At 49.5% G+C, this 26,914-nt stretch overlaps 1 protein-coding gene across 3 annotated transcripts in view; it reads right to left on the bottom strand.

The window, feature by feature from the left end:
* Positions 1 to 24,495, bottom strand: part of RGL2 (ral guanine nucleotide dissociation stimulator like 2) — a 240,029-nt gene extending 215,534 nt beyond the window's left edge. For all 3 annotated transcript variants that reach the window (XM_069241871.1, XM_069241872.1, XM_069241876.1), the window contains exons 1-2: positions 24,387 to 24,495; positions 21,767 to 23,081 (exon numbers count right to left, since the gene is read on the bottom strand). In XM_069241871.1, coding sequence (XP_069097972.1) covers positions 21,767 to 21,886 — 120 coding nt within the window. In that variant the 5' untranslated portion in view covers positions 21,887 to 23,081; positions 24,387 to 24,495. The remainder of the gene's footprint in view (positions 1 to 21,766; positions 23,082 to 24,386) is intronic.
* Positions 24,496 to 26,914: the final 2,419 nt, after the last annotated feature.

The following is a 26,914-nucleotide window of genomic DNA, read 5'->3' as shown; positions in this document are numbered from 1 at the left end:
GCGTCAAAAAATGATGCAAATGCGGCACTAAAAAAGTATAAATATGGGCCTTAGTAACTATACCCCATAATGTCTACAAGTATGGATAAGGAATTCCTACATCCTATAACCTTAATTATCTTATGTACCATTTCCCAAACATTTAATGACGTATTATGTCTGTGCGTGCGACGTAAAGCGCTCTGACACCCTACACTGGGTTGACTAGCGCTATAAAAGAATTCATGAAAAAACATTAGGTGCCTTGTAAGTCAATGTTTTTGTAATTACTAATGCAGACAGATAAATGCTGCATACAGAGCAAACATGTCCCTTACAGAAATTAGGACAAAGTTGAAAACCTGCCTCCAGTAGTTTATTTTAAGCACCTGTGAATTGATAACAAGAAGTGCACATGTTTCATCACATTGCATTGGCGTCTAGGTGTCAGGCTCCACATGACTCCCTGACAGGAAGATACTTGCACAACAGAAGGACCCGATGGCCCTTTAAATCAGGCCTTTGTTTGTGCCCAGCAGGATGTTAACATTAGGCCCCCTCACTGCCTGTAGGTTTAATGCAGACAAGTGCAGACAATGATGAATTATGTCCTGTGTCGGAAAATGACACCAGGACAAAATCATCATGTTTCTTTCCCTGGGTCAGAAATAGTTTTTTCCCTGAGCCAGATCCAGGCGGGACCCCCCTACTTTCCCGCACTGCTGGTGACAATCGTAAGTGCAGTGAAAAAGGGTGGGGAACTTCAAGGAGGTGTGGCCAGTAAATAGAAATACAAACTCTTTACAAGAGGCGTGGCCTATCTCCCTAAGGGTGTGGCCTATCTACCTAAGGGCGTGGCCTAGTACATATCAACTAGAAGAATCATACCCAAGGTACGGCCCTCACATTTATATGTGGCCCCAGGTCAACAGCAGCATGGGGCTGCTGTTTACTTGACTCGGCACTAACATTTAAAAAATGTTGACTAAAAGGGCAAGTATTTATTTGAAAGATCATTTGAAGTGAAAGGCAGTAACTAGGGTGCCCTGCACCTCTTAACTTTAGAAGCACCTTCATTTTTAGAGAAATCTTGCAGCAAAAGTAAAAAAATTATGAGAAAGTCTGTTCAAAATCCAAAATATGTATTTCATTAACATGCAGAACTGCGTGAATAATGAACAAAGAGGCCAGTCAGCTGTTATGTGAAGGTTCTGTACAGTACACACCCTGAAGTCACGTATTTCAAAATCCTTATATGTTTTAATAAAGAAAAAGGAAACAAAACAATTGCCTAGAATCACACAATTTTGTTAAGTGGAGTAGCCAGGATGAATCCCTAGTTCTTGTTTTTTCGCACTAGATGTATATGCTTCGCTTCCCCTACACCCACCTTACCACCAACACCCTCACATCACTCCTCAGCCCCCCGACCACCCAACCACCACCCTGCTGTTATCACTGCGGCCCTCGGTCACAACGCAGACCAAACTTTGAGGCCCCTGAGAAAATGTTTGTGAGTACCCATGACCTAGAATCACCCACATGACACATTCCTAACAGGTCTTAATACCACAAGAATCAACAGGACAAGTCTCCTCCTACAAAGCCTGCACCCACAGAGTTAGGCATGTGGGACTCCTGGAGATAAGATCTCTACAGATGTAGACAGAAGAACTCCTATAAAACTCTCTGCACAGATATGGAAATAGGACAGGCACTTGGAGACAATGTCATGCTCTGCAAGTCATGACATGTGCCTACCTCAGCTGCTACCCTTATAGGACACAGCAGCTGGGGATACATTTTTTTTTAGGTCTGGTGTTAGGCAATGTCTTTTTATGTTTGTAAAGTGATAGGTATAATATAATTCCTTATGTTTCTTTCACTCCCTGCAGGACAGAGCACAGAGCAGGGGGCAGAGGGCCAGCCCAGTGCAGCCATTGGCTCCCTGCTCTGTGAGTGACAGGGAGGGCAGAAACACAGAACTAGTAAGAAGGGGGCTGTGAGGCAAGGCAGAGAAGGGAGGGAGGAGGGTTTAAAGAGAATAGGTTGGAGACAAGGTGAGGCAGGCATCAGCAAACCCCGCCTCGCTAAAGAGCACATTGTTTTATTTTCTAATGTTTTTTTACAAAAATGTGCAATAAGCACGAAACATTTAAAAATAAAAAAATACTGCGGTCTGAAAATAACATGCTTATCTTTGTAAAAAAAACAGTAAATAATAGCCCATCACAAAAATAAATACAAATAAATCAGGAAATGAAACCAGATATTGGCATTGAAGTGGGATACTTTTCAGGGCACGGGCCATCAAATTCTAATATACGTCAGCTTGGTTGGGGGGAGTCTGGAGACTTTAATTTGTTCATTTGGTCTTTGTTGACTTTAGCGTTTTTTACAATACTTCATTTCGATTTATCTTCTAGTTTCAATTGATTTATTATTCGAGTTATTCTGATGTTTTGTGTATTTTATATATATTTTTAAACATTCCACCTTCTCTTTTTGTACGACTGACAGTTCTGGGTCTTCAAAATTAACCACAGTAAATTATCAATACTTTTTTTTAAATTGAAAACCGGTTGCATGTAAGATGTTGCTTTTGTCAGTACTTTTAACATGCAAGCCTATAATATCACTTCCATCCAAGATCTTGATGCCTACATCTAACAAGCATTTACAATGCAAAGGGTCTCGCGTTTGCTCAAGTCAGAGCTATTAGCACTGTAAATTCCTAACTAAACTTTTCTTGCCACATAAATTGGAAATGAAAAGTAAAACAGTTGACATAAGCGAGTCGATTCAAAGTGCCACGGTCGCCATGAGCATGAAGGAGAGACCCAAAAGAAAAAAGAAGTTCGCTCGCAGTCAAACGTATCGGCAAACGTGCAATTATCCATGTAACCGGGTCAATGTCCAAGGCGGTAACGAAACCGCCCCAAGGAGGGACAAACGTAAAGCATTTACCAATAACAACAAAGGATTTTTGAATGGCAAGTTCATGAACAAGTGATAGTGATGGGCGTGAGGTGGGCGTGGTTAAAAGCCCACAGATAGATTACAACACGTGAGAGCGCTTGCGTGCACGACCTAAAAAGCATGCTCCAGGGTGGCCTTCTTGAGGGTACATATAACTGTAAGATGCAGTTTCTTCAAGAATTCTACAAATTATCTCAGGTGGTCCTCTGTGCCTTTCCAAATACCCAATACATCATCAATGTAACCCATCATCTACATATGAATTGTTTCCAACGTATACTGTACAGCTCTCTGTCTGATTTTATGCATAAACGTATTCACATGTGTGGGAGCCTCATTGCGTCACAGTTTGAAAGTGAAAATGAGAATAAGAGGGCTGGTAAAGACTCACGTGGCCTCTCCGCAGCAGGAACCGTTCCCACTTGTGCTCATTGATGTTGAATCGAAGGGCAGTAGCTCTTTGCAGCTTTCACCCACAACTGAGGCTAAAGGCAAAAAGCAGCTTCTGGTCCTAAGACAACTGGTCGCGCGGCAGCACCTTCTGGACTTTGTGTTCGCAGGTGATGCTGCTTTCATTCCAATAACAATGGTTCATCTTTTTCAAGTAATTTGTTATTGATGCTTCCATCCTTTTCATCTCTCTTCCTGTTTCTCTTTTGAGTCATTTTGTAATTCTACATATTGTTGTCTATGAGCTTGGACATTTTCTGATTTTGCCATCCTCTTTTCATCAGGGCCACTGCTCCTCCTACAGACTTTTTAGTGACTCTGGTTTGACTCATTGGTGGATCCCATGTTGCGTTCATTTCTGCTTTTGGTAACTTGAGTATGTTCTCTCTGGGTTACAGTTCACTTTTCCAAATCCCTAGTGACCGTTTTAATCAAGATGGGAGTTTCTTGCATGTTTTTCAGTTTACATTGTTTTTTAAAGTTGTCTCTTTTTTATGTCTGTCTTGATGATTGCACAAAAAATTATTCACATATAGTGCATTTATGAACTTACATTTTCATTTCTAATAAATTGATGATCTGAGTCAGCACAAAAAAAAACTTTTCGGTAATATGTTTTGCAATGTTTCCATCACCCTCTTATTTGAGGAGTTAAATACTATAGTGTTATAGCTCACTACGGAGGGCTTTTCCGGTTGTTAAAGGCCCTGAACCAGAGTTATAGGCCCGGGACACAGGTGATGCCCTATAACATGCCCAGGGCAGAAGGGATATAAAGCTATTAGAACATCCCGAGCACTAAGGGTTGATTCTAAATTAAAAGGGAAAAACATGAAGACAAACATTAGAATGTTGGAGCAGCAGGCCAATACCAGGCATTAGAGCCCCGGAGCCGGTCCATTGTCTGCAGTGGAGTTCCCAACATTCCAGTGCGCTAATACGTTTTCTTCACCTGAATGTTGATCTTTGATTTTTCAGTCTCTCTTTTTGTTATTTAATCTTTCCTTCGCCTTGATCTTTGCCTTTGTCACTTGCTCACCAGATGCACCCCAGTAATGCCAGGGAACACCTCGGTCTGTGGCTGAAGCTCACCGTAGAAATCCATGGATGCCAGGGTAGTGTAAACCCACCACAGACACCAGTGAACGCTGGACACAGGACGAGCCCCTGTGGCTCACTTGTTACCACCACAGACACCAGTGGACGCTAGGACACAGGACAAGCCCCTGTGGCTCACCTGTGCCTCACCAGATGCACCCAGTAATGCCAGGGAACACCCGGTCAGTAAGTGAAGCTCACTGTAGAAAGCCATGGACGCCAGGGTAGTGTAAACCCACCACAGACACCAGTGGACGCTAGGACACAGGACGAGCCCCTGTGGCTCACTTGTTACCACCACAGACACCAGTGGATGCTAGGACACAGGACAAGCCCCTGTGGCTCACCTGTGCCTCACCAGATGCACCCAGTAATGCCAGGGAACACCCGGTCAGTAAGTGAAGCTCACTGTAGAAAGCCATGGACACCAGGGTAGTGTAAACCCACCACAGACACCAGTGAACGCTAGGACACAGGACGAACCGCTGTGGCTCACTTGTTACCACCACAGACACCAGTGAACGCTGGACACAGGACGAGCCCCTGTGGCTCACTTGTTACCACCACAGACACCAGTGGACGCTAGGACACAGGACGAGCCCCTGTGGCTCACTTGTTACCACCACAGACACCAGTGAACGCTAGGACACAGGACGAGCCCCTGTGGCTCACCTGTGCCTCACCAGATGCACCCAGTAATGCCAGGGAACACCCGGTCAGGGGGTGAAGCTCACCGTAGAAATCCATGGATGCCAGGGTAGTGTAAACCCACCACAGACACCAGTGAACGCTAGGACACAGGACGAGCCCCTGTGGCTCACTTGTTACCACCACAGACACCAGTGGACGCTAGGACACAGGACGAGCCCCTGTGGCTCACTTGTTACCACCACAGACACCAGTGGACGCTAGGACACAGGACAAGCCCCTGTGGCTCACCTGTGCCTCACCAGATGCGCCCAGTAATGCCAGGGAACACCCGGTCAGTAAGTGAAGCTCACTGTAGAAAGCCACGGTCTCCGGGGTAGTGTAAACCCACCACAGACACCAGTGAACGCTGGACACAGGACTAGGCCCTGTGGCTCACTTGTGGCTCACCAGATGCACCCAGTAATGCCAGGGAACACCCGGTCAGTGAGTGAAGCTCACCGTGGAATGGACGCCAAGCTAGCATGAGCTCACTGCTGGGAAAGAGGATGACCCCCTGTGGCCAGTGCGGAGGCCCAAAAATGCCCAGCAGGTCAAGCTCACCGAAGACACAAAAACACCCAAGTTCACCAGAAAAAAACAAGGAATCCTGTTTACTCCAAGATCACAAGAACAGCAGAAGGTTGACCAGGCACTCGAGGCTGACCAAAGAAACTAAGCTATACCCGTATCATGCCAACCCCTGACACAGAGACCTGGGGCTCCGGCTGACCAAAGATCCAAAGCTGACCCCACACACACAACCCTGAGGACCCCGGCTCACTGAAGTACCCGCGTCAATCCCAGACACACAACCCTGTGGACCCCGGCTCACTGAAGTACCCGCGTCAATCCCAGACACACAATCCTGTGAACTCCGGGTCACCGAAGTCCCATGTCAACCCCAGACACACAACACTGAGGACCCCCAGCTCACCAAAGCACCCACGCCAACCCCAGACACACAACCTGAGGACCCCAAGCTCACCAAAGTACCTGTGCCAACCCCAGACACACAATCCTGGGGAACCCCAGCTCACCAAAGTACTCGTGCCAACCCCAGACACACAATCATGGGGACCCCCAGCCCACCAAAGTATCCGCGTCAATCCCAGACACACAATCCTGGGAACTCCGGGTCACCGAAGTCCCATGTCAACCCCAGACACACAACCCTGAGGACCCCGGCTCACCTAAGTACTCGCGTCAATCCCAGACACACAATCCTGGGAACCCCGGCTCACAGAAGTCCCATGTCAACCCCAGACACACAACCCTGGGGACTCCTAGCTCACAAAGTACCAGCGCCAACCCCAGACACACGACCCTGGGGACCGTGGGTCACCAAAGGACCCACGTCAACCCCAGATACACAGCCCTGGGGACCCTAGCTTAATGAAGGTCCCAAGCCCAGACACACAACCCCGAGGGCTCCCCGCTCACCAAAGTACCCGCCTCAACCCTAGACACACAACCCTGAGGACCCCCAGCTCACCAAAGCACCCACGCCAACCCCAGACACACAACCTGAGGACCCCAAGCTCACCAAAGTACCCGTGCCAACCCCAGACACACAATCCTGGGGACCCCCAGCTCACCAAAGTACTCGTGCCAACCCCAGACACACAATCATGGGGACCCCCAGCCCACCAAAGTACTTGCGCCAATCCCAGACACACAACCCTGGAGACTCCGGCTCACCAAAGATCCCAAGCCAACCCCAGACACACAACCCTGGGGACCCCGGGCCACCGAAGGTCCCACATCAACCCCAGATACACAGCCCTAGGGACCCTAGCTTACTGAAGGTACCAAGCCCAGACACACAACCCTGAGGACCCCCAGCTCACCAAGGTGCCCATGCGAACACCAGACACACAACCTGAGGACCCCAAGCTCACCATAGTACCCGTGCCAACCCCGGAAACACAATCCTGGGGACCCCCAACTCACCAAAGTACCCGCGCCATCCCCAGACACACAAGCGTGGGGACCCCGGCTCACCAAAGATCCCAAGCCGACCCCAGACACACAACCCTGAGGACAACCAGCTCGCCAAAGTACCGACCCCAACCCCAGACACACAACCCTGAGGACCCCCAGCTCACCAAAGTACCCACGCCATCCCCAGACCCACAACCCTAGGGGTCCCAACTCACCAAAGGTATCAAGCCGACCCCAGACACACAACCCTGAGGACCCCCAGCTCACCAAAGTACCCGAACCAACCCCAGACACACAATTCTGGGGACCGCGGGTCACCGAAGGGCACCGAACATCCCAAGTCAGTGACAGCTACCATGGAGGACTCCATCTCACCGAAGGTCCCAAACCAACCCGTGACACAGACCCCCAGGGACCCTGGTTCACTGAAGGTCCCAAGTTGACCCCAAACACACACCCTGGGGACCCCAGCTAACCGAAGGTCCGAAGCCAACCCCAGACACAACTCAAGTGACCCCTAGCTCACCGAAGGTACCACGTCAACCCCAGGCACACAACCCTGGAGACCCTGACTCAGTGAAGGTCCCAAACCTTCCCCAGACACACAACCCTGGAGATCCTCGATCACTGAAGTTCTCAAGACAATCCCAGACACAGAGACCTAGGGGCCCCGGCTCACTGAAGATCTCAAAACAACCACAGACACACAACCCTGGGGACCCTAGCTCACTGAAGGCCCCAAGCGGACCCCAAGCACATAACCCTGCCTCACTGAAGGTCTCAAGACAACCCCAGACACAGAGACCTGGGGACCCCAGCTCACTGAAGATCCCAAAACAACCCCAGACACACAACCCTGGGGACCCTAGCTCACTGAAGGTCACAAGCCACCCCAGAAACAGAGACCAGTAGGAACCCAGCTCACCGATTGTCCCAAGCCACCTCCAGAAACACAACCCTGGCGACATCGGCTCACCGAACGTCCCAAGCCAACCCTAGACACACATCCCTGGGGACCCTGGCTCACAGAAGGTCCCACTTCAACTCCAGACACACAACCCTGGAGACCTAGACACACAACCTTGGAGACCCTAGCTCACTGAAGGTCCCAAGCAGACCTCAGGCACACAACCACAGGGCCCGCCTCACAGATGGGTCCCACGTCAGCGCCAGATACACAACCCTGGAGACTCTGACTCATTGAAGGTTGGTCAACTCCAGACACACAACTCTGGGGATCGCGGGTTACTGAAAGTCCCAAGCCATCCCCAGACACACAACCCTGGGGACCCTAGGTCACTGAAGGTCCCAAGCGGACCCCAGACACACAACCATGGGGCCCCGGCTCACAGAAGGTCCTGCGTCAACCTCAGACACACAAGCCTGGGGACCGTGGGTCACTGAAGGTCCCAAGCCATCCCCAGACACACAACCCTGGGGACCCTAGCTCACTGAAGGTCCCAAGCAGATCCCAGACATACAACCCAGGAGACCCTAGCTCACTGGAGGTCCCAAGCGGACCCCAGACTCACAACCACAGGGCGCTGGCTCACAGAAGGTCCTACGTCAACCCTAGACACACAACCCAGGGACCCCCGGCCCACTTCCAAGCCTACCTTATGGCTCCAGTCCCATCCGAGGGACAGAAGGAGGAGCTGGTAGTTACAAGAGGTCCTAGACTGCCACTAGTTCGGTGACTCCCACAGTAGGCCAGTTTGAATATCCCTTCACACCCCTCATCCTGTTCCTCGCTAGCCGCACTGACTACTGAGTGAATGACTGAGTCTCGGCCTGTGGCTCACTCTTTGCTGCATCAGAGTTCTCTCTTTCTCTCTATACATCTCATCGCCTTACACTATCCCTTCGTCAAGGTCCGACCACGTCAGCATTTCATGTTCTACTTCAGGCGTGAACTCTCCTTCTCAGCTTACTCCAGGGACAGAACATTGTTGCCGAGGGCGAGTAAACCGGGTCTGCAGCTTTGCAACTCAAGCAGCCGCTAATTCTCCTTTTGTCACAGATATTCGTATCAGTTTGCTTTACTCCAGGTTTCACATCTGAGTAGCCATGCTTACTCCAGGTTTCACATCTGAGTAGCCATGCTTACTCCAGGTTTCACATCTGAGTAGCCATGCTTACTCCAGGTTTCACATCTGAGTAGCCATGCTTACTCCAGGTTTCACATCTGGGTAGCCATGCTTACTCCAGGTTTCACATCTGAGTACCCATGCTTACTCCAGGTTTCACATCTGGGTAGCCATGCTTACTCCAGGTTTCACATCTGAGTAGCTATGCTTACTCCAGGTTTCACATCTGGGTAGCCATGCTTACTCCAGGTTTCACATCTGAGTAGCCATGCTTACTCCAGGTTTCACATCTGAGTAGCCATGCTTACTCCAGGTTTCACATCTGAGTAGCCATGCTTACTCCAGGTTTCACATCTGAGTAGCCATGCTTACTCCAGGTTTCACATCTGAGTAGCCATGCTTACTCCAGGTTTCACATCTGAGTAGCCATGCTTACTCCAGGTTTCACATCTGAGTACCCATGCTTACTCCAGGTTTCACATCTGAGTAGCCATGCTTACTCCAGGTTTCACATCTGAGTAGCCATGCTTACTCCAGGTTTCACATCTGAGTAGCCATGCTTACTCCAGGTTTCACATCTGAGTAGCCCGGTTTACTACAGGTGTCACTTTTGAGTAGCTCGGTTTACTACAGGTTTCAAATCTGAGTAGCTAGGTTTAGTCCAGGTTTCACATCTGAGTAGCTGGGTTTACTCCAGGTTTCACATCTGAGTAGCTATGCTTACTCCAGGTTTCACATCTGAGTAGCCCGGTTTACTACAGGTGTCACTTTTGAGTAGCTCGGTTTACTACAGGTTTCAAATCTGAGTAGCTAGGTTTAGTCCAGGTTTCACATCTGAGTAGCTGGGTTTACTCCAGGTTTCACATCTGAGTTGCTCGTTTTACTCCAGGTTTCACATACGAGTACCTCAGTTTACTCCAGGTTTTACGTCTGAGTGGCTAGGTTTACTCCAGGTTTCACATCCGAGTTGCTCGTTTTACTCCAGGTTTCACATACAAGTAGCTCAGTTTACTCCAGTTTTCACATCTGAGTACCTATGTTTAGTCCAGGTTTCACATCCGAGTAGCTAGGTTTACTCCAAGTTTCACATACAAGTAGCTCAGTTTACTCCAGGTTTCACATACAAGTAGCTCAGTTTACTCCAGGTTTCACGTCTGAGTAGCTCGGTTTACTCCAGGTTTCACATCCGAGTAGCTAGGTTTACTCCAGGTTTCACATACGAGTATCTCAGTTTACTCCAGGTTTCACCTTTGAGTAGCTCGGTTTACTCCAGATTTCACATATGAGTAGCTAGGTTTACTCCAGATTTCACATATGAGTAGCTGGGTTTACTTCAGGTTTCACATCTGAGCAGCTAGGCTTACTCCAGATTTCACATTTGATTAGCTCGTCATAGTCCAGGTTTCCCATCTGAATAGCTTGGTTTACTAAAGGTTTCACGTTTGAGTAGCTCAGTTTACTCCAGGTTTCACATCTGAGTAGCCCGGTTTAGTCTAGGTTTCACATATGAATACTCGCTTCACTCCAGGTTTCAAACTTGAGCAGCTAGGTTTACTCCAGTTTTCACATTGGAGTTGCTCGGTTTACTCCAAGTTTCACTTTTGAGTAGCTCAGTGTACTCTAAGTTTAACATTGGAGTAGCTCAGTTTACTCCAGGTTTCACACTGGAGTAGCTCAGTTTACACCAAGTTTCACATTGAAGTAGCTCGGTGTTCTCCAAGTTTCACTTTTGAGTAGCTCAGTGTACACTAAGTGCAACATTGGAGTAGCTCAGTTTACTTCAGATTTCACATTTGAGTAGCTGGTTTACTCCAGGTTTCACTTTTGAGTAGCCCGGTTTACTCCAGGTTTCACATCTGAGTAGCTGGGTTTACTTCAGGTTTCACATCTGAGCATCTAGGCTTACTCCAGATTTCACATTTGATTAGCTCGTCATAGTCCAGGTTTCCCATCTGAATAGCTTGGTTTACTAAAGGTTTCACGTTTGAGTAGCTCAGTTTACTCCAGGTTTCACATCTGAGTAGCCCGGTTTAGTCTAGGTTTCACATATGAATACTCGCTTCACTCCAGGTTTCAAACTTGAGCAGCTAGGTTTACTCCAGTTTTCACATTGGAGTTGCTCGGTTTACTCCAAGTTTCACTTTTGAGTAGCTCAGTGTACACTAAGTGCAACATTGGAGTAGCTCAGTTTACTCCAGATTTCACATTTGAGTAGCTGGTTTACTCCAGGTTTCACTTTTGAGTAGCCCGGTTTACTCCAGGTTTCACATCTGAGTAGCTGGGTTTACTTCAGGTTTCACATCTGAGCAGCTAGGCTTACTCAAGATTTCACATTTGATTAGCTCGTCATAGTCCAGGTTTCCCATCTGAATAGCTTGGTTTACTAAAGGTTTCACGTTTGAGTAGCTCAGTTTACTCCAGGTTTCACATCTGAGTAGCCCGGTTTAGTCTAGGTTTCACATATGAATACTCGCTTCACTCCAGGTTTCAAACTTGAGCAGCTAGGTTTACTCCAGTTTTCACATTGGAGTTGCTCGGTTTACTCCAAGTTTCACTTTTGAGTAGCTCAGTGTACTCTAAATTTAACATTGGAGTAGCTCAGTTTACTCCAGGTTTCACACTGGAGTAGCTCAGTTTACACCAAGTTTCACATTGAAGTAGCTCAGTGTTCTCCAAGTTTCACTTTTGAGTAGCTCAGTGTACACTAAGTGCAACATTGGAGTAGCTCAGTTTACTCCACATTTCACATTTGAGTTGCTCGGTTTACTCCAAGTTTCACATTGGAGTAGCTCGGTTTATTCCAGGTTTCACATCTGAGAAGCTAGGTTTACTCCAGGTTTCACATTTGACTAGCTTGTTTTACTCCAGGTTTCACATCTGAGTAGCTCCATTTACTCCAGGTTTCACATTTCATTAGCTCGGTTTACTCCAGGATTTGAAAAGCTAGGTTTACTAGAGATTTCACATCTGAGAAGATAGGTTTACTCCAAGTTTCACATTTCATTAGCTCTGTTTACTCCAGGTTTTACATATGAGTAGCTCAGTGTACTCCAGATTTCACATCTGAATAGCTCGGTTTACTCCAGGTTTTACATTTGAGTAGCTCTGTTTACTCCAGATTTCACATCTGAATAGCTCGGTTTACTCCAGGTTTTACGTTTGAGTAGCTCGGTTTACTCCAGGTTTCACATTTGAGTAGCCCGGTTTACTCCATGTTTCTCATTTGAGTAGCCCGGTTTACTCCATGTTTCTCATTTGAGTAGCTTGGTTTACTCCAGGACTTGCATCTGAGAAGCCCAGTTTACTCCAGGTTTCACATCTGAGTAGCTCGTTTTACTCTAGGTTTCACATTTGAGTAGCTAGATTTACTCTATGTTTCTCATTTGAGTAGCTCGGTTTACTCAAAGCTTTACATCTGAGTAGCTGGGTTTACTCCAGGTTTCACATTTGAGTAACTCCGTTTACTCCAGGAGTTTCTCATTATTTGCAGCAGTAACAAAGATGCCATTCTCTCACAGTCTGTGTGATTAGCTGCACAACCTTTTTCTTGCTAAAGTTGTGGACATCTGGAATGAGGTGAGATTGACCAGATCCTCTCCACATCTGGAATGAGGTCAAGTTGACCAGGCCCCCTCGCCATTGGATCTTTGGCGCTCACGTAATTAGCAGGTCACTGTATGTCAGCACTTAAATCAGGGAACTGATTGGCCCCTATTTAATAGGGGTTTTAGTCATTTGCTCACGTTCAAAGTTTCAACCCATTGGCTAATGTCCTAGAGTCTTCTTCAGGACTGTGGGGGGTGATGCGTGAGGCCCCTGTGTTACAAAACTCAAACGAAATGTAATTTAAAAGTATGCACCGAGCAATGTAAACTTATCCCTAAGACCAAATCCCACCCCAAGGACCCAGGTCTACCACTGAGACCCAATCGCACCTCATCCATTAAAGCCCACCCTGGGCCCTATGCTCACCAAAGGGATCCAAGCCAAACCCTAGAGGCCAAAACCCACCCAAAGAAAACACTGGGACCCAATTCCACCTCATCCACCAAACCCCACCTTGAGACCAATTTCCACTGTAGAGATCCAAGCCATCCCTAGGGACCAAATCTCACCCAAAGATCCCAAACACTCCTCGGAGCCTTGTGTCTGTCCTCAGATGCATGTCCACCCTAGACACAAGCCACTGAAGCCACCTTACAATCCACCAGAGCTTCTTCAGTCATTCTTTAGCCCACCCGCTTCTACATGCGCACCACCTTACAATTCTTCTCCAACTTCCAGAGTCAGCTGATAATCCACCCCAGGTTCACCTGATTGGGCCTTGCCGGTTGGAGATTTACTATTGTGGCCCCTTGGACTTGGAATCCTCTTCCTATTTCCCTCTACACCATGTGTTCACCCTAGGTGTTTCACTATGTTTTGAAAAGGCATCTTTTTACTAGTCCTGGCAATCAGTTAATGCATGTGATACCCTCTGCCCGAGAACTTACCAATAGATAAATAACATACCACAACTAGACCACCCAACGAATCAGGGCCACCCCATAGCCCTAAAGGTACTCCTGGGCCCCCTGAGGACCCCCGAGAACTCAAGCCCACAGGCACCATAGTCCCCCCTCAAGGACCAGTGTCCACCATGTGACCAGATACAACCTCTGGGCACAAGCCTACCACTTGAACCCCCAATCATCACTACACCCCCAGCTGACTACTGGGAAACCAACCCTCTCCAGGGGCCCAAGCATATCCCCTTGAACCAAGCCGATGTGAAGATCACACAAAGGTCCCAAGTCCTCCAGGGAGACTTACACCCACCCAACACTCAAGCCCATTTCTGTTACCCAAAGTCACTCAAGCAACTCCAAGCCCATCCCTGGGATCCTTGCCTACTTCAGGACCATACTCCTGTCCAGTGGTTACAGGTACTCCTCAGGACGACAGGACACCAGGGTCCTAAACTCATCCCCTCACTGCAGCCTACTCCAGGACCCATCCCGGGGATCCTTGCCAACCTCAGGTTACAAGTACTCCTCAGGACACCAGGACACCAGGGTCCTAAACTCATCCCCTCACTGCAGCCCACTCCAGGACTCATCCCAGGGATTCTTGACTACCTCAGGTTACAAGTACTTCTCAGGACACCATGAAACAAGGGTCCGAAACTCATCCCCTCTCTGCAGCCCACTCCAGGACCCATCCCGGGGATCCTTGCCTACCTCAGGTTACAAGTACTCCTGAGGACGCCAGGGTCCTAAACTCATCCCCTCACTGCAGCCCACTCCAGGACCCATCCCAGGGATCCTTGCCTGCCTCAGGTTAAAGGTACTCCTCAGGACGCCAGGATACTAGGGTCCTAAACTCATCCCCTCACTGCAGCCCACTCCAGGACCCATCCCAGGGATCCTTGCCGACCTCAGATTACGAGTACTCCTCAGGACACCAGGGTCCTAAACTCATCCCCTCACTGCAGCCCACTCCAGGACCCATCCGACCGCTTGGAGTCAAGGTAATTTCCTATGATATGAAGTCCAGAAGCCTTCCCCTGAACCACGTCCAACCCCTAAACTGAAGCCCCCCACTTCTACAGGACCTATACCCTCCACCTCCCACTCACGCTCAAGCCCACCTCTTTCTACCCCTCAGGGATCCAAGTTCACATAGAAACCAAAGCCACCCATGGCAACCAGGTTTATCCCAAGTACATAAACCTACTTCCAACACCCAAGTGTGCTAAGGACCCAAGATCACAAAGAACCCTATGCTCATCCAAGGGACATAAACTTACCAAAAGGATACAATCCCAACTGATCCTGGTAAAGCAAGAACAGCAAAGCCGAAGTAAGCTCACCGTATCATTCATCTTCACCAATAAGATACAAGCTCACCGTAATCATATGAATTCCCCAATTAGACACAAGCTCACCGTAATCATATAACTTCAACAATAACACACAAGCTCACACTTATCATATAACTTCACCAGTAAGACACAATCTCACCGTAATCATAAATTCACCAATCAAGACACAAGCTCACCGTAAATATGTAACTTCACCAGTAAGATACAAGCTCACTGTAATTATATAACATACGCAATAAGACACAAGCTCACTGTATCATATATCTTAACCAATAAGACACAAGCTCACTCTAATCATATAACGTCACCAATAAGACACAAGCTTACCGTACAATATATAACTTCACCAAAAAGACACGAGCTCACCGTATCATATACCTTCGTCAATAATACACAACCTCATCGTAATCATATAAATTCACCAGTAAGACACAAGCTCACTGTATCATATACCTTCAGCAATCAAGACACAAGCTCACTGTAAATATGTAACTTCACCAGTAAGACACAAGCTCACCATAATTATATAACTTCACCAATAAGACACAAGCTCACCGTAGCTATATAACTTCACCAATAAGACACAAGCTCACTGTGATCATATAACTTCACCAATAAGACACAAGCTCACCGTAACCATCATAGTCCAGGATCATGAACAACAAACAAGTTTACCATGTTCACCCAAGATCACAAGCAAGCTTAATATAACATCAAAAGATCACCAGGTATAACAAGCTCATACTGCTAACAAAGTACATGAAGAAAACAAAACTGTGATGGTGTGTTGCTTGAAGTGATCGCAGCCTCTAGTAATTACTTTATGTTATAGTCCAGTCCATGGTGTTTCTTGCCCATTATGCCACCTCAGCCGACAGGAACATGCCATATTGAGATCAGCTTTAATTGGAAGAATTCAGCAGAACTGTAAGGCCAGGTCCTCTCTGAGCAGCGACACAAGCAACTGCGGATGGACTCTATGTCACTCTACGCCATTCCAGTCCACTCTACTCTATACCAATTTACTCAACGCCACTCTACTCTATGCCACTCTACTCCACTCCACGCACTCTACTCTACACCACTCCACTGTATGCCATTCTGCTCAATGCCACTCAACTCTATGCACACTACGCCACTTTACACTAAAGCCTGTCACACTACACCACTCCAGTATACTCTACACCACTCAACTCCAGTCTATGGCACTTCACTCTATGACTGTCTACGTCACTCAACTCTACTCTACACCACTATGCACCACTCCACTGTACACCACTCTGCTCAATGCCACTCCACTCTACGCACACTACGCCACTTTACTCTACACCAAAGCCTGTCACACTACACTACTCTAGTATACTCTACACCACTCAACTCCACGGCACTTCACTCTATGGCACTATACTCTACGTCACTCAACTCTATTCTATGCCACTTTGCCCCACTCCACTTCACTGTAAGCCACTCTGTTCCACTCTCCTCTACACCACGCCACAAATGTTTAGCCATGTTGAGCAGCAGCCAAGCTGCTGTACAACATAGCTAAAAGACATTGTCAAAGCCCATAGCTCTTACATAGGCAAAATCTATTGGCTGTGGCAATGATTGTGCTTTAGGTAACTGATGTATGGGAAGCCTTTGATTTTATTTTCCTTTATAGTGGACTCCAGATATTTACTGAACATACCCACATCTGTTTTACCTCTCCTACAAACCTTTTCCTGCACAACCTAGCACCTCTGCTACCCACGCTTCCAGTTATCCATAGTCACCCAGATTTTCATTTCACGTCTTGGCTTTTGCCTAGTCATGCAGATTTAATTGTTACGGTAAAGCACTGAGCCCTCGACTCTCCCTCGCACTCACCCTCACCACCGACGTCGGCTAACCGTAGCTGGAGGTCTCCCGGCAGGACCTGCACCATTTCTTACTTTGCATTTCTTACTTTGAGAGTATTGCTATATCTGACGTGGAATGACCTATGGTATAGCTGTTTAGTTGCTTAGAAAACAATGACAAAGCAAAATAATAGAACTATTTTGGCATTGCCAATGTTGTACTTCGCCATGTTAAAGAGCAGCACAGTTGCTGTACAGCATGGTTGAAAGTTAAAAAAACCTAGGATGCATCCAGCGATGACTGAGTCATCCTGTGTTTTTTTTCCAGCTATGCTGCAGAACAGCCACACTACTGTACAGCATGGCTAAAAAATGAGAAACAAATTAGATCTCACATAGACGATACCTATTGGCTTTGCCAATGCTTGTTAACATGTATGTTTGCTCCCTGGCTAAATTGCTTCAGGATCTGGGGGTTAACTGTCAGATAAACGGAGATACTGGTAGTAATCAGGAAGGGAAATCTTGGTGCCGACCCAGTCCAGTTAAAAGGAGTTGAAACTGCCTGTAATTAATCTACGGAAGATGAAACATCTCCCTTGGCCTCGGTTTTGTGGTTTCGCTGTAGAAAGCTCCAGCCATCTGCCACACACAGCACTGTACACAGCCCTTGCTCGTGGTTTGATGGTTTTCTTGTCAATCTCACTTCCTTGTTTTTTATAATTGGCTTTCCTCAGTATTCTGTGTTTATTGCCCCACTGGATCACAGCTTCTTAACTCTTGGCTTTGGCCAGCTGGTGCACCCCTCCACTGCATAACACCTGCACAGGTGGCCAAGGCGGCCGGTCAGAAGCCAGTTTTGGTGGGTCGCACAAGTCCAAGCAATACATAAAGATGCCCTTAAATTCTGGCTTTATCTTGACACATTTGATGGCTTCAAAGACAGGGGTCAAATGTCAGGCTGTCTTCTGACAAACTGCTGCTTATTGTTTTAACATGGGGGCTGGTGTTTAAAAACTCATCTCACCTTGCAGTCAGCGAAAGAAGGTAGAGTGAGTTCTGTGATAATCTTGTGATGTACAGAGTGTGTGAAGGGAAAGGTTGTAGGAGCCATTTGTTGCATCACACAAGTAAATATAAATCCCTGTAAATGAACTGTGCACACTTAGAAGTTTAGGAGAGCGAAAATTAAGCACCTTTGTTTATCCTTCTGAAGTGTGATGGAAAGAAAGATTGTAATAGGATCAAAACAAAGCAAGACACTTTACCTAAGGATCCACAAATGATGAACATTCACCGAGACCGGATTTCCACACATTGTCATTCCTGTGCACTATAGTCGTGTCTGTAAAACCGTGGCCGCACATGCAGTGGACATTTAAATGGAAAATGTGGCGTCTGTAAATGACTACGGCTAGCACATGAAGCGTTAGCTACATTAAAAAACCGCCCCCTCCTCACGTCCCTTAAAGCTAGGTGGGTCGTGAAAGTTTGTCGTTCTAAAAACTGGGTCTCGGTTCTGATATAGAGATGCCTGCTCTAAGCTGTCCAGAGGCACCAAGGAAGCCCACATATACCAAAGATAACCCTGGTTGCAATGGAAACCAAAGAAACCTCTGACCACTGTGGCTTACCAAGAACACCCAAGCTCACCAGAGTAACTCAAGCTTACCAATAACATCCAAGCTTACCAGAGTAACTCAAGCTTACCAAGAACACCAGAGTAACTCAAGCTTACCAAGAGCAGCCAACCTCACCACAGTAACTCACGCTTACCAAGAGCACCCAACCTCACCACAGTAACTCACGCTTACCAGTAACACCCAACCTCACCAGAGTAACTCACGCTTACCAGTAACACCCAACCTCAGAGTAACTCACACTTACCAAGAACACCCAAGCTCACCACAGTAACTCAAACTTACCAAGAGCAGCCAACTTCACCACAGTAACTCACGCTTACCAATAACACCCAGCCTTACCAGAGTAACTCAAGCTGCCAAGAACACCCAAGCACACCAGAGTAACTCAAGCTTACCAAGAGCAGCCAACCTCACCACAGTAACTCACGCTTACCAAGAGCACCCAACCTCACCACAGTAACTCACGCTTACCAGTAACACCCAACCTCACCAGAGTAACTCACGCTTACCAGTAACACCCAACCTCAGAGTAACTCACACTTACCAAGAACACCCAACCTCACCACAGTAACTCACGCTTACCAATAACACCCAGCCTTACCAGAGTAACTCAAGCTGCCAAGAACACCCAAGCACACCAGAGTAACTCAAGCTTACCAAGAGCAGCCAACCTCACCACAGTAACTCACGCTTACCAAGAACACCCAACCTCACCACAGTAACTCACGGTTACCAAGAACACCCAGCCTCACCAGAGTAACTCAAGCTCACCAATAACATCCAAGCTTACCAGAGTAACTCAAGCTTACCAAGAACACCAGAGTAACTCAAGCTTACCAAGAACACCCAAGCTCACCACAGTAACTCAAACTTACCAAGAGCAGCCAACCTCACCACAGTAACTCACGCTTACCAATAACACCCAGCCTTACCAGAGTAACTCAAGCTGCCAAGAACACCCAAGCACACCAGAGTAACTCAAGCTTACCAAGAGCAGCCAACCTCACCACAGTAACTCACGCTTACCAAGAACACCCAACCTCACCACAGTAACTCACGCTTACCAAGAACACCCAACCTCACCACAGTAACTCACGGTTACCAAGAACACCCAGCCTCACTAGAGTAACTCAAGCTTACCAAGAACACTCAAGCTCACCAGAGTAACTCACGCTTACCAATAACACCCAACCTCACCAGAGTAACTCAAGATTACCAAGAACACCCAAACTCACCAGAGTAACTCGCGCTTATCAATAACACCCAACCTCACCAGAGTAACTAAAGCTAACCAACAACACCCAACCTCACAACAGTAACTCACGCTTACCAATAACACCCAACCTCACCACAGTAACTCACGCTTACCAATAACACCCAACCTCACCAGAGTAACTCAAGCTTACCAAGAACACTCAAGCTCACCAGAGTAACTCACGCTTACCAATAACACCCAACCTCACCAGAGTAACTCAAGATTACCAAGAACACCCAACCTCACCAGAGTAACTCACGCTTATCAATAACACCCAACCTCACCAGAGTAACTAAAGCTAACCAACAACACCCAACCTCACAACAGTAACTCACGCTTACCAATAACACCCAACCTCACCACAGTAACTCACGCTTACCAATAACACCCAACCTCACCACAGTAACTCACGCTTACCAATAACACCCAACCTCACCAGAGTAACTAAAGCTAACCAAGAACACCCAACCTCACCAGAGTAACTCAAGCTTACCAAGAGCAGCCAACCTTCACACAGTCACTGGTGATTACCAAAAATATCCAAGCTCAACCTGGTAATGGAGGATGGCCAAAAAGAAACTTGCTTACCATGGTAACCAAATATTACTGAAACGGACCAAGCTCACAGTGGTCTCACAAGACAGCCATGCATAACCAAACTTATTGAGGTAATCAATGATCATCGATAATCGAAGACCATCAATGATAACCAAGCTTCTATAAGACACCAACAGCACCAGATATAACCAGACACACCGTGGCCAACAAGAGCACCAACAATCATCGGGCCCACCTCAGACGCCCTGGGCAACCCGTGCTAAAGAAGCTCACTGTGTACACCTGAGCGCCCAACATAAGGTGGTTCATGCCGAAGGGACACTTGTCACCCACGGTTCGGAGGAGGTTTTACCTGTGGCGGTGGCACAGTACTTGCCTCTTTCCATGCACAAGGCACAAAGTTCAATTGCAAAGATTCATTCCAAATCTGTGAAGCACCAATACCTATGGCCAAAGTACAAGCAAGAGAGGATCGGAGGGAGGCCGTGATCTAAGAAGGACCAGATTTATCGGAGAAGATGACGACTCCAACCAAACCAAATTCACAACCAGGCAACGAGACAGAAGGAATCTTATGGGACCAGCTGACAAAACTCTTGTGTGTCTGGAGAACCAAACTGTGATGGTGCTCATGACAGGCCCTGGACTGCAACAAGAAGGAGAGCTGTGCATGGAGAAACTGTTACTGGCCTTCAGTCGCAGGTGGCTGAATGAGATTCACGGGGCAGACCCCACAGGCAGCTGCAGTACGGCTGAGTTGTTTAGCGTGAGGAAGTGGTCCATGCTCGCTAACCACTGGCACCTTGAGTCTCACAGCTGGGAACCCCCAAGGCCCCAGAGAGGATTCTGTGAGGGTTTAACCAGAGACAGAGCTGGCAATAATACCATAAAAACAGAACAGGGAGCGCTCTCCAGATAATCACTGGGGCATTGGAACAGTATCCGTAATAAGGCCAGAAAGAGAATGCAATCATATTAAAGTCCAATCAGATGGGTACAGAGATTCTTCCATCTAGCTCATTAACACACAACTAGACTTAGAGGTGAGTCTTCAAAACACTTTAATCTTCACATATTGAACATCCAGCCCAACCAACTCGTTTCGCCCCTGAACAGGGGCTTCATCAGGGCTCAGAAACATATACAAGAACTCTGATTATTTGCAGAGCGCTCCCTAATCAGTTTTATTGTATTTTGCGAGGTCTGTGAGTGGTGTGGCCTTTTTCTGATGTGTGGCGCTACATAGTAAAATCGGAACACTAGCACTTGTGCACTTGTGCGATCACAAGAGGCCAACTACTGCTCTGTTTGTTTGTGTGTAGCTGAAAATAATACCAGAGGCAACAACTTCACCAGATCGAGAGGGTCTCTTTTACACTTACCCGCTCAGGTTCAGGGCTAGTGGGATGGCGCATTCGGTAACCACTCAGGACCACCCCATGCTCTCCGGACAGCTCGGTCTTCACGCCATCCAGCATGTGGCGCATCGTTCGAGGTAGCATGGCAGCTGCCAGGACAGGCAATGGCTCCCACCTCTATCTACAGGAAATGCTGCATTGGGGGTGCATCATCCGAACCTCCATCGACAAGGGCCTCAAGGTGGTATATACAACGCCCCTCACCACCAGGACGTGGATGGACATGGTGGTAGCACAGTGGACCCCGCCAGAACGATGGCTGACCTCCGCTGAGATGATTCTACCAGGAGCACTGAAATATCAGAAGAAGCGTCCATTTTGGATTGGGGAAGGGGTACTCAGGCTCCCAGTATCTTCTAGAAGTGCCAGGTGCTTCCACTTGTGTGCACCCTTGGACGGCGCGCCCTCATGCAAGGGGTCAGGCACGGCAGGGCATGTTCTGGTCTCTTCCTGTCAGAGGCCTTCTACTTCCTGGGTCGTGGGCTGAATGATTCCTGCCTCAGGGGCCTCGTGACACGTTAGCCCCATAAAACCAGCATTCTTAGTGCTGTAGCAGGTCAAGGGCCTTCCTGCACCTCCAAGGCTGGACCTGGTCTCAGCAGGGACCTCCTGTCCACCCCACACCCAACGAGAGCCAGCTGCATCCAAGGGCCACCAGCCTCCAAGCTTCAGCGGCCTCCCATGATGAGACAGGGTCCTAAAAAAAGAACTATCACAATGACGTGGGCCCCGGAGCCCTGGCGCGTGGCCACCATCACCAGTCCATGCCCCCTGCCCCCTGGCTTCCTGTCCAGCACCTTTTCCGGCAGCTGCTGCTAAGATTCGAGGCCGCAGAGGGTCTTATCTGTCCCTGGATCAGGAAGTGGTCTGGGAGCGCGCGTTCCCGCCTCCTGTTCCTCTTCCTCGGCACAAAGAACCCCAGACAGACGTCCCTATTCCTGGCCTGGCATCGGTGTGCTCCAGGCCGGCACGGTTCCCCCGGGGGTGGCCAGCGCTGGTCCAGGAGAGGCTGGGGTGTGGCTGCGGGGGCCACCTGGCTCCCCCACCAGAGACGGTCCAGGAGCGTCTAGGCTTTTCCACCACAAGGCTCTTGGTGCACTGAGGGCTGGTGGCCGTCCTCGACTCTCCAAATACTGAGGCCTCTACTGCCCGGTCCCTGCGTCAAGAGATCTTGGCGCTGACTTCAAGGCGCTACCTTCGGGCGCTGCTGGAGCAAGAATCCTAGAGCAGCAGGGAATCAGCTGTTGGGGGTAGGACTTCAGTTCTCCAACTGCAGGTTCTAGACACAAATGCAAATAAAATACACGAATTAGAGGCATGGGAGTTACGAACAGCAAAATATGATTGGTGCACATCCAGGGCCGACAAGTGAAACTCCGAGGGAGACAGGGGCCGTCTGGAACCTTGAGGTGTCACTTCGAGGCACATGCGTCAGGCGTCGCGCTGAGACTTCTCAAGGATAACACCCCCTCCTCCCCCTTTGGGGTGTAATATCAAGCACCGAGGACATTCGTCAGTGGTGTACACAGTCTTTGAACCCTCTGGGACGTCACAGGGAGACCGTCTCCAAGGACAGAGACAGCCTGCTGTCTCTATGTATACTGAGGGCGCTCTCAGGGTATACACACAAAACCCTCAGATGTCAGACCAGGAACCTTTTCACGGATGCCACCGGTCTAAAACTCTCAGGGGTCCAGACCCGAGAGGGGACAGCGCAATCACAGACCCTGTGATGTCTCACCCAGCGCCTAGAATCTTCTTATGGACAGACAGACCCCCAAAATACTCACTCACTGCCTGCGGATGTCTGCAACCTCCTCTCTTGCGAGGTATTATACAGGTCCCTGACTCCCCTGCAGAGAGTCTCTCTCACAACAGTCTCACCTCTCAGGAAGGCTGTCCCTCTCAGCCCTTGAACCTTCACACGCTCCCCTGCAGGACCCCAACCTCTCTCAAATGGGGCCCTTCAGCCTCTATCGGCTATTACTCACTTGTCCCAGCCCCTCTAGCCTCCCCTGAGCTGCCACAAGCCTTCATCGTCCAATGTTTCACCAACCACTCCCTCCAGCACCCCAAAGTCCTACCCGGCAGCACCTGGTGGTACCCCGAGGATTCACCCCTTCTGCAGACGTTACCCAGCCATCCTCCTGGGCACCATTACTTGGGCCTGGTACAAGCAAGGAAATGGAGCCTTTGACTGCCGCTGGTCTAGTAAACATCATCATTATCAAGGGCCCCGGTGCCACTGCACCTGCCGTACCAACGGAAGCCACTCCCCTGCAGGGAACCCCAAAGTCGCACTCTTTCGCAACCACTTCCCATCAATGTACCCCAAACTGTTAACCAACTGTACACTGTTTCCTGCCACCTCCTTCCTGATACCCCAGAGTCTCACCCCTCGAGTGCCCCCCACCTCCTCATATTGCTCCAGGGTCACTTACCTCAACCCCCCTGAATTGATCTCCCTCACTCATGGTGTTCCCCTCCCCAAAGTCTCATCCTCTGGGAAGTATAATGTGACCAGCCCTCGTTGAGACCTCAAAAGGTATCACTAGGGCGCCCCTCCCGCCCCCCAAGTTCTTACCTTGTACTTCTCGGCTGTGCCCGTTCCTGGAGAGGGGAAGCCGCCTGTTTGTGGTAAAAGTTACAGTTCCCTCTCTACACACCCTTCCTGGCTCCCTCCTCCCGGCCACGCCCCCGTCACCTCCTCCCTCTAGGCGCTCCCACCCAGCCGAGGGGAGGGCACAATACCATAGCCTGGGGCGGAGGGAGGGATGGGGAGGAGGGAAGAGGCGCTGGACGGACACAAGGGGGCAGGCCTCTGCACACGGGAGGGGCTTCGTAGCACCACTGTGTACGGAGGGAGGGCCAGACCTGTGTATATAGCGCCTAGCCGGCTACGTGTGCAAAGGGCGTAGGCCGAGTGGGTGTGAAGGGCCGACCCTGCAGCATGTTTACAGCCCCTGTCCAGCTCTGAGGTCAGAGTGTACCCAGCCCTAGTGTGAAGGGCCGACCCTGCAGTGTGTTTACAGCCCCTCTCCAGCTCTGAGGTCAGGGTGTACTCAGCCCTGGGTGTGAAGGGCCGACCCTGCAGTGTGTTTACAGCCCCTGTCCAGCTCTGAGGTCAAGGTGTACCCACCCCTGGTGTGAAGGGCCAACCCTGCAGTGTGTTTACAACCCCTGTCCAGCTCTGAGGTCAGAGTGTACCCAGCCCTGGTGTGAAGGGCCGACCCTGCAGTGTGTTTACAATCCCTGTCCAGCCCTGGTGTGAAGGGCCGACCCTGCAGTGTGTTTACAACCCTTGTCCAGCTCTGAGTGTGAAGGGCCTACCCTGCAGTGTGTTTATAGCCCCTGTCCAGCTCTGGGTGTGAAGGGCCGACCCTCCAGCATGTTTACAGCCCCTGTTTAGCTCTGAGGTCAGGGTGTACAAACCCCTGGTGTGAAGGGCCCACCCTGCAGTGTGTTTACAGCCCCTGTCCAGCTCTGGGTGTGAAGGGCCCACCCTGCAGTGTGTTTACAACCCCTTTCCAGCTCTGAGGTCAGGGTGTACCCAGCCTTGGTGTGAAGGGCCGACCCTGCAGTGTGTTTACAATCCCTGTCCAGCTCTGGGTGTGAAGGGTCGATCCTGCAGTGTGTTTACAACCCCTGTCCAGCTCTGAGGTCAGAGTGTACCCAGCCCTGGTGTGAAGGGCCGATCCTGCAGTGTGTTTACAACCCTTGTCCAGCTCTGAGTGTGAAGGGCCGACCCTGCAGTGTGTTTACAGCCCCTGTCCAGCTCTGGGTGTGAAGGGTCGACCCTGCAGCATGTTTACAGCCCCTGTCCAGCTCTGAGGTCAGGGTGTACCCACCCCTGGTGTGAAGGGCCGACCCTGCAGTGTGTTTACAGCCCCTGTCCAGCTCTGAGTGTGAAGGGCCGACCCTGCAGTGTGTTTATAGCCCCTGTCCAGCTCTGGGTGTGAAGGGCCGACCCTCCAGCATGTTTACAGCCCCTGTTTAGCTCTGAGGTCAGGGTGTACCCACCCCTGGTGTGAAGGGCCCACCCTGCAGTGTGTTTACAGCCCCTGTCCAGCTCTGGGTGTGAAGGGCCCACCCTGCAGTGTGTTTACAACCCCTCTCCAGCTCTGAGGTCAGGGTGTACCCAGCCCTGGTGTGAAGAGCCGACTCTGCAGTGTGTTTACAACCCCTGCCCAGCCCTGGTGTGAAGGGTCGACCCTGCAGTGTGTTTACAGCCCCTGTCCAGCCCTGGGTGTGAAGGGCCGACCCTGCATTCTGTTTACAGCCCCTGTTCAGCTGTGAGGTCACGGTGTACCCAGCCCTGGTGTGAAGGGCCGACCCTGCAGTGTGTTTACAGCACCTGTTCAGCTGTGAGGTCACCGTGTACCCAGCCCTGGTGTGAAGGGCCGACCCTGCAGTGTGTTTACAATCCCTGTCCAGCCCTGGTGTGAAGGGTCGATCCTGCAGTGTGTTTACAACCCCTGTCCAGCTCTGAGGTCAGAGTGTACCCAGCCCTGGTGTGAAGGGCCGATCCTGCAGTGTGTTTACAATCCCTGTCCAGCCCTGGTGTGAAGGGTCGATCCTGCAGTGTGTTTACAACCCCTGTCCAGCTCTGAGGTCAGAGTGTACCCAGCCCTGGTGTGAAGGGCCGATCCTGCAGTGTGTTTACAGACCCTGTCCAGCCCTGGGTGTGAAGGGCCGACCCTGCAGTGTGTTAACAGCCCCTGTCCAGCTCTGAGGTCAGAGTGTACCCAGCCCTGGTGTGAAGGGTCGACCCTGCAGTGTGTTTACAACCCCTCTCCAGCTCTGAGGTCAGAGTGTACCCAGCCCTGGTGTGAAGGGTCGACCCTGCAGTGTGTTTACAACCCCTGTCCAGCTCTGAGGTCAGAGTGTACCCAGCCCTGGTGTGAAGGGCCGATCCTGCAGTGTGTTTACAGCCCCTGACCAGTTCTGCTTCTAAAGGGCCTATGCAGGCATGTCCCACAAGGGCCCATTTACACCATGGCCTGTCCAGGAATGTCTAGGAAGGGCACATCAGCACCGAGCCCTAACAAGGCATGTCTCGGAGGGTCCCATCAGTAGAGTGCCCTATCCAAGGCATGTCTCAGAAGGGCCCAT

Source organism: Pleurodeles waltl, chromosome 6, assembly GCF_031143425.1.
Source record: "Pleurodeles waltl isolate 20211129_DDA chromosome 6, aPleWal1.hap1.20221129, whole genome shotgun sequence".
In the NCBI taxonomy this organism is placed as follows: domain Eukaryota; kingdom Metazoa; phylum Chordata; class Amphibia; order Caudata; family Salamandridae; genus Pleurodeles; species Pleurodeles waltl.
This window is presented reverse-complemented; position numbering and strand designations above follow the sequence as displayed.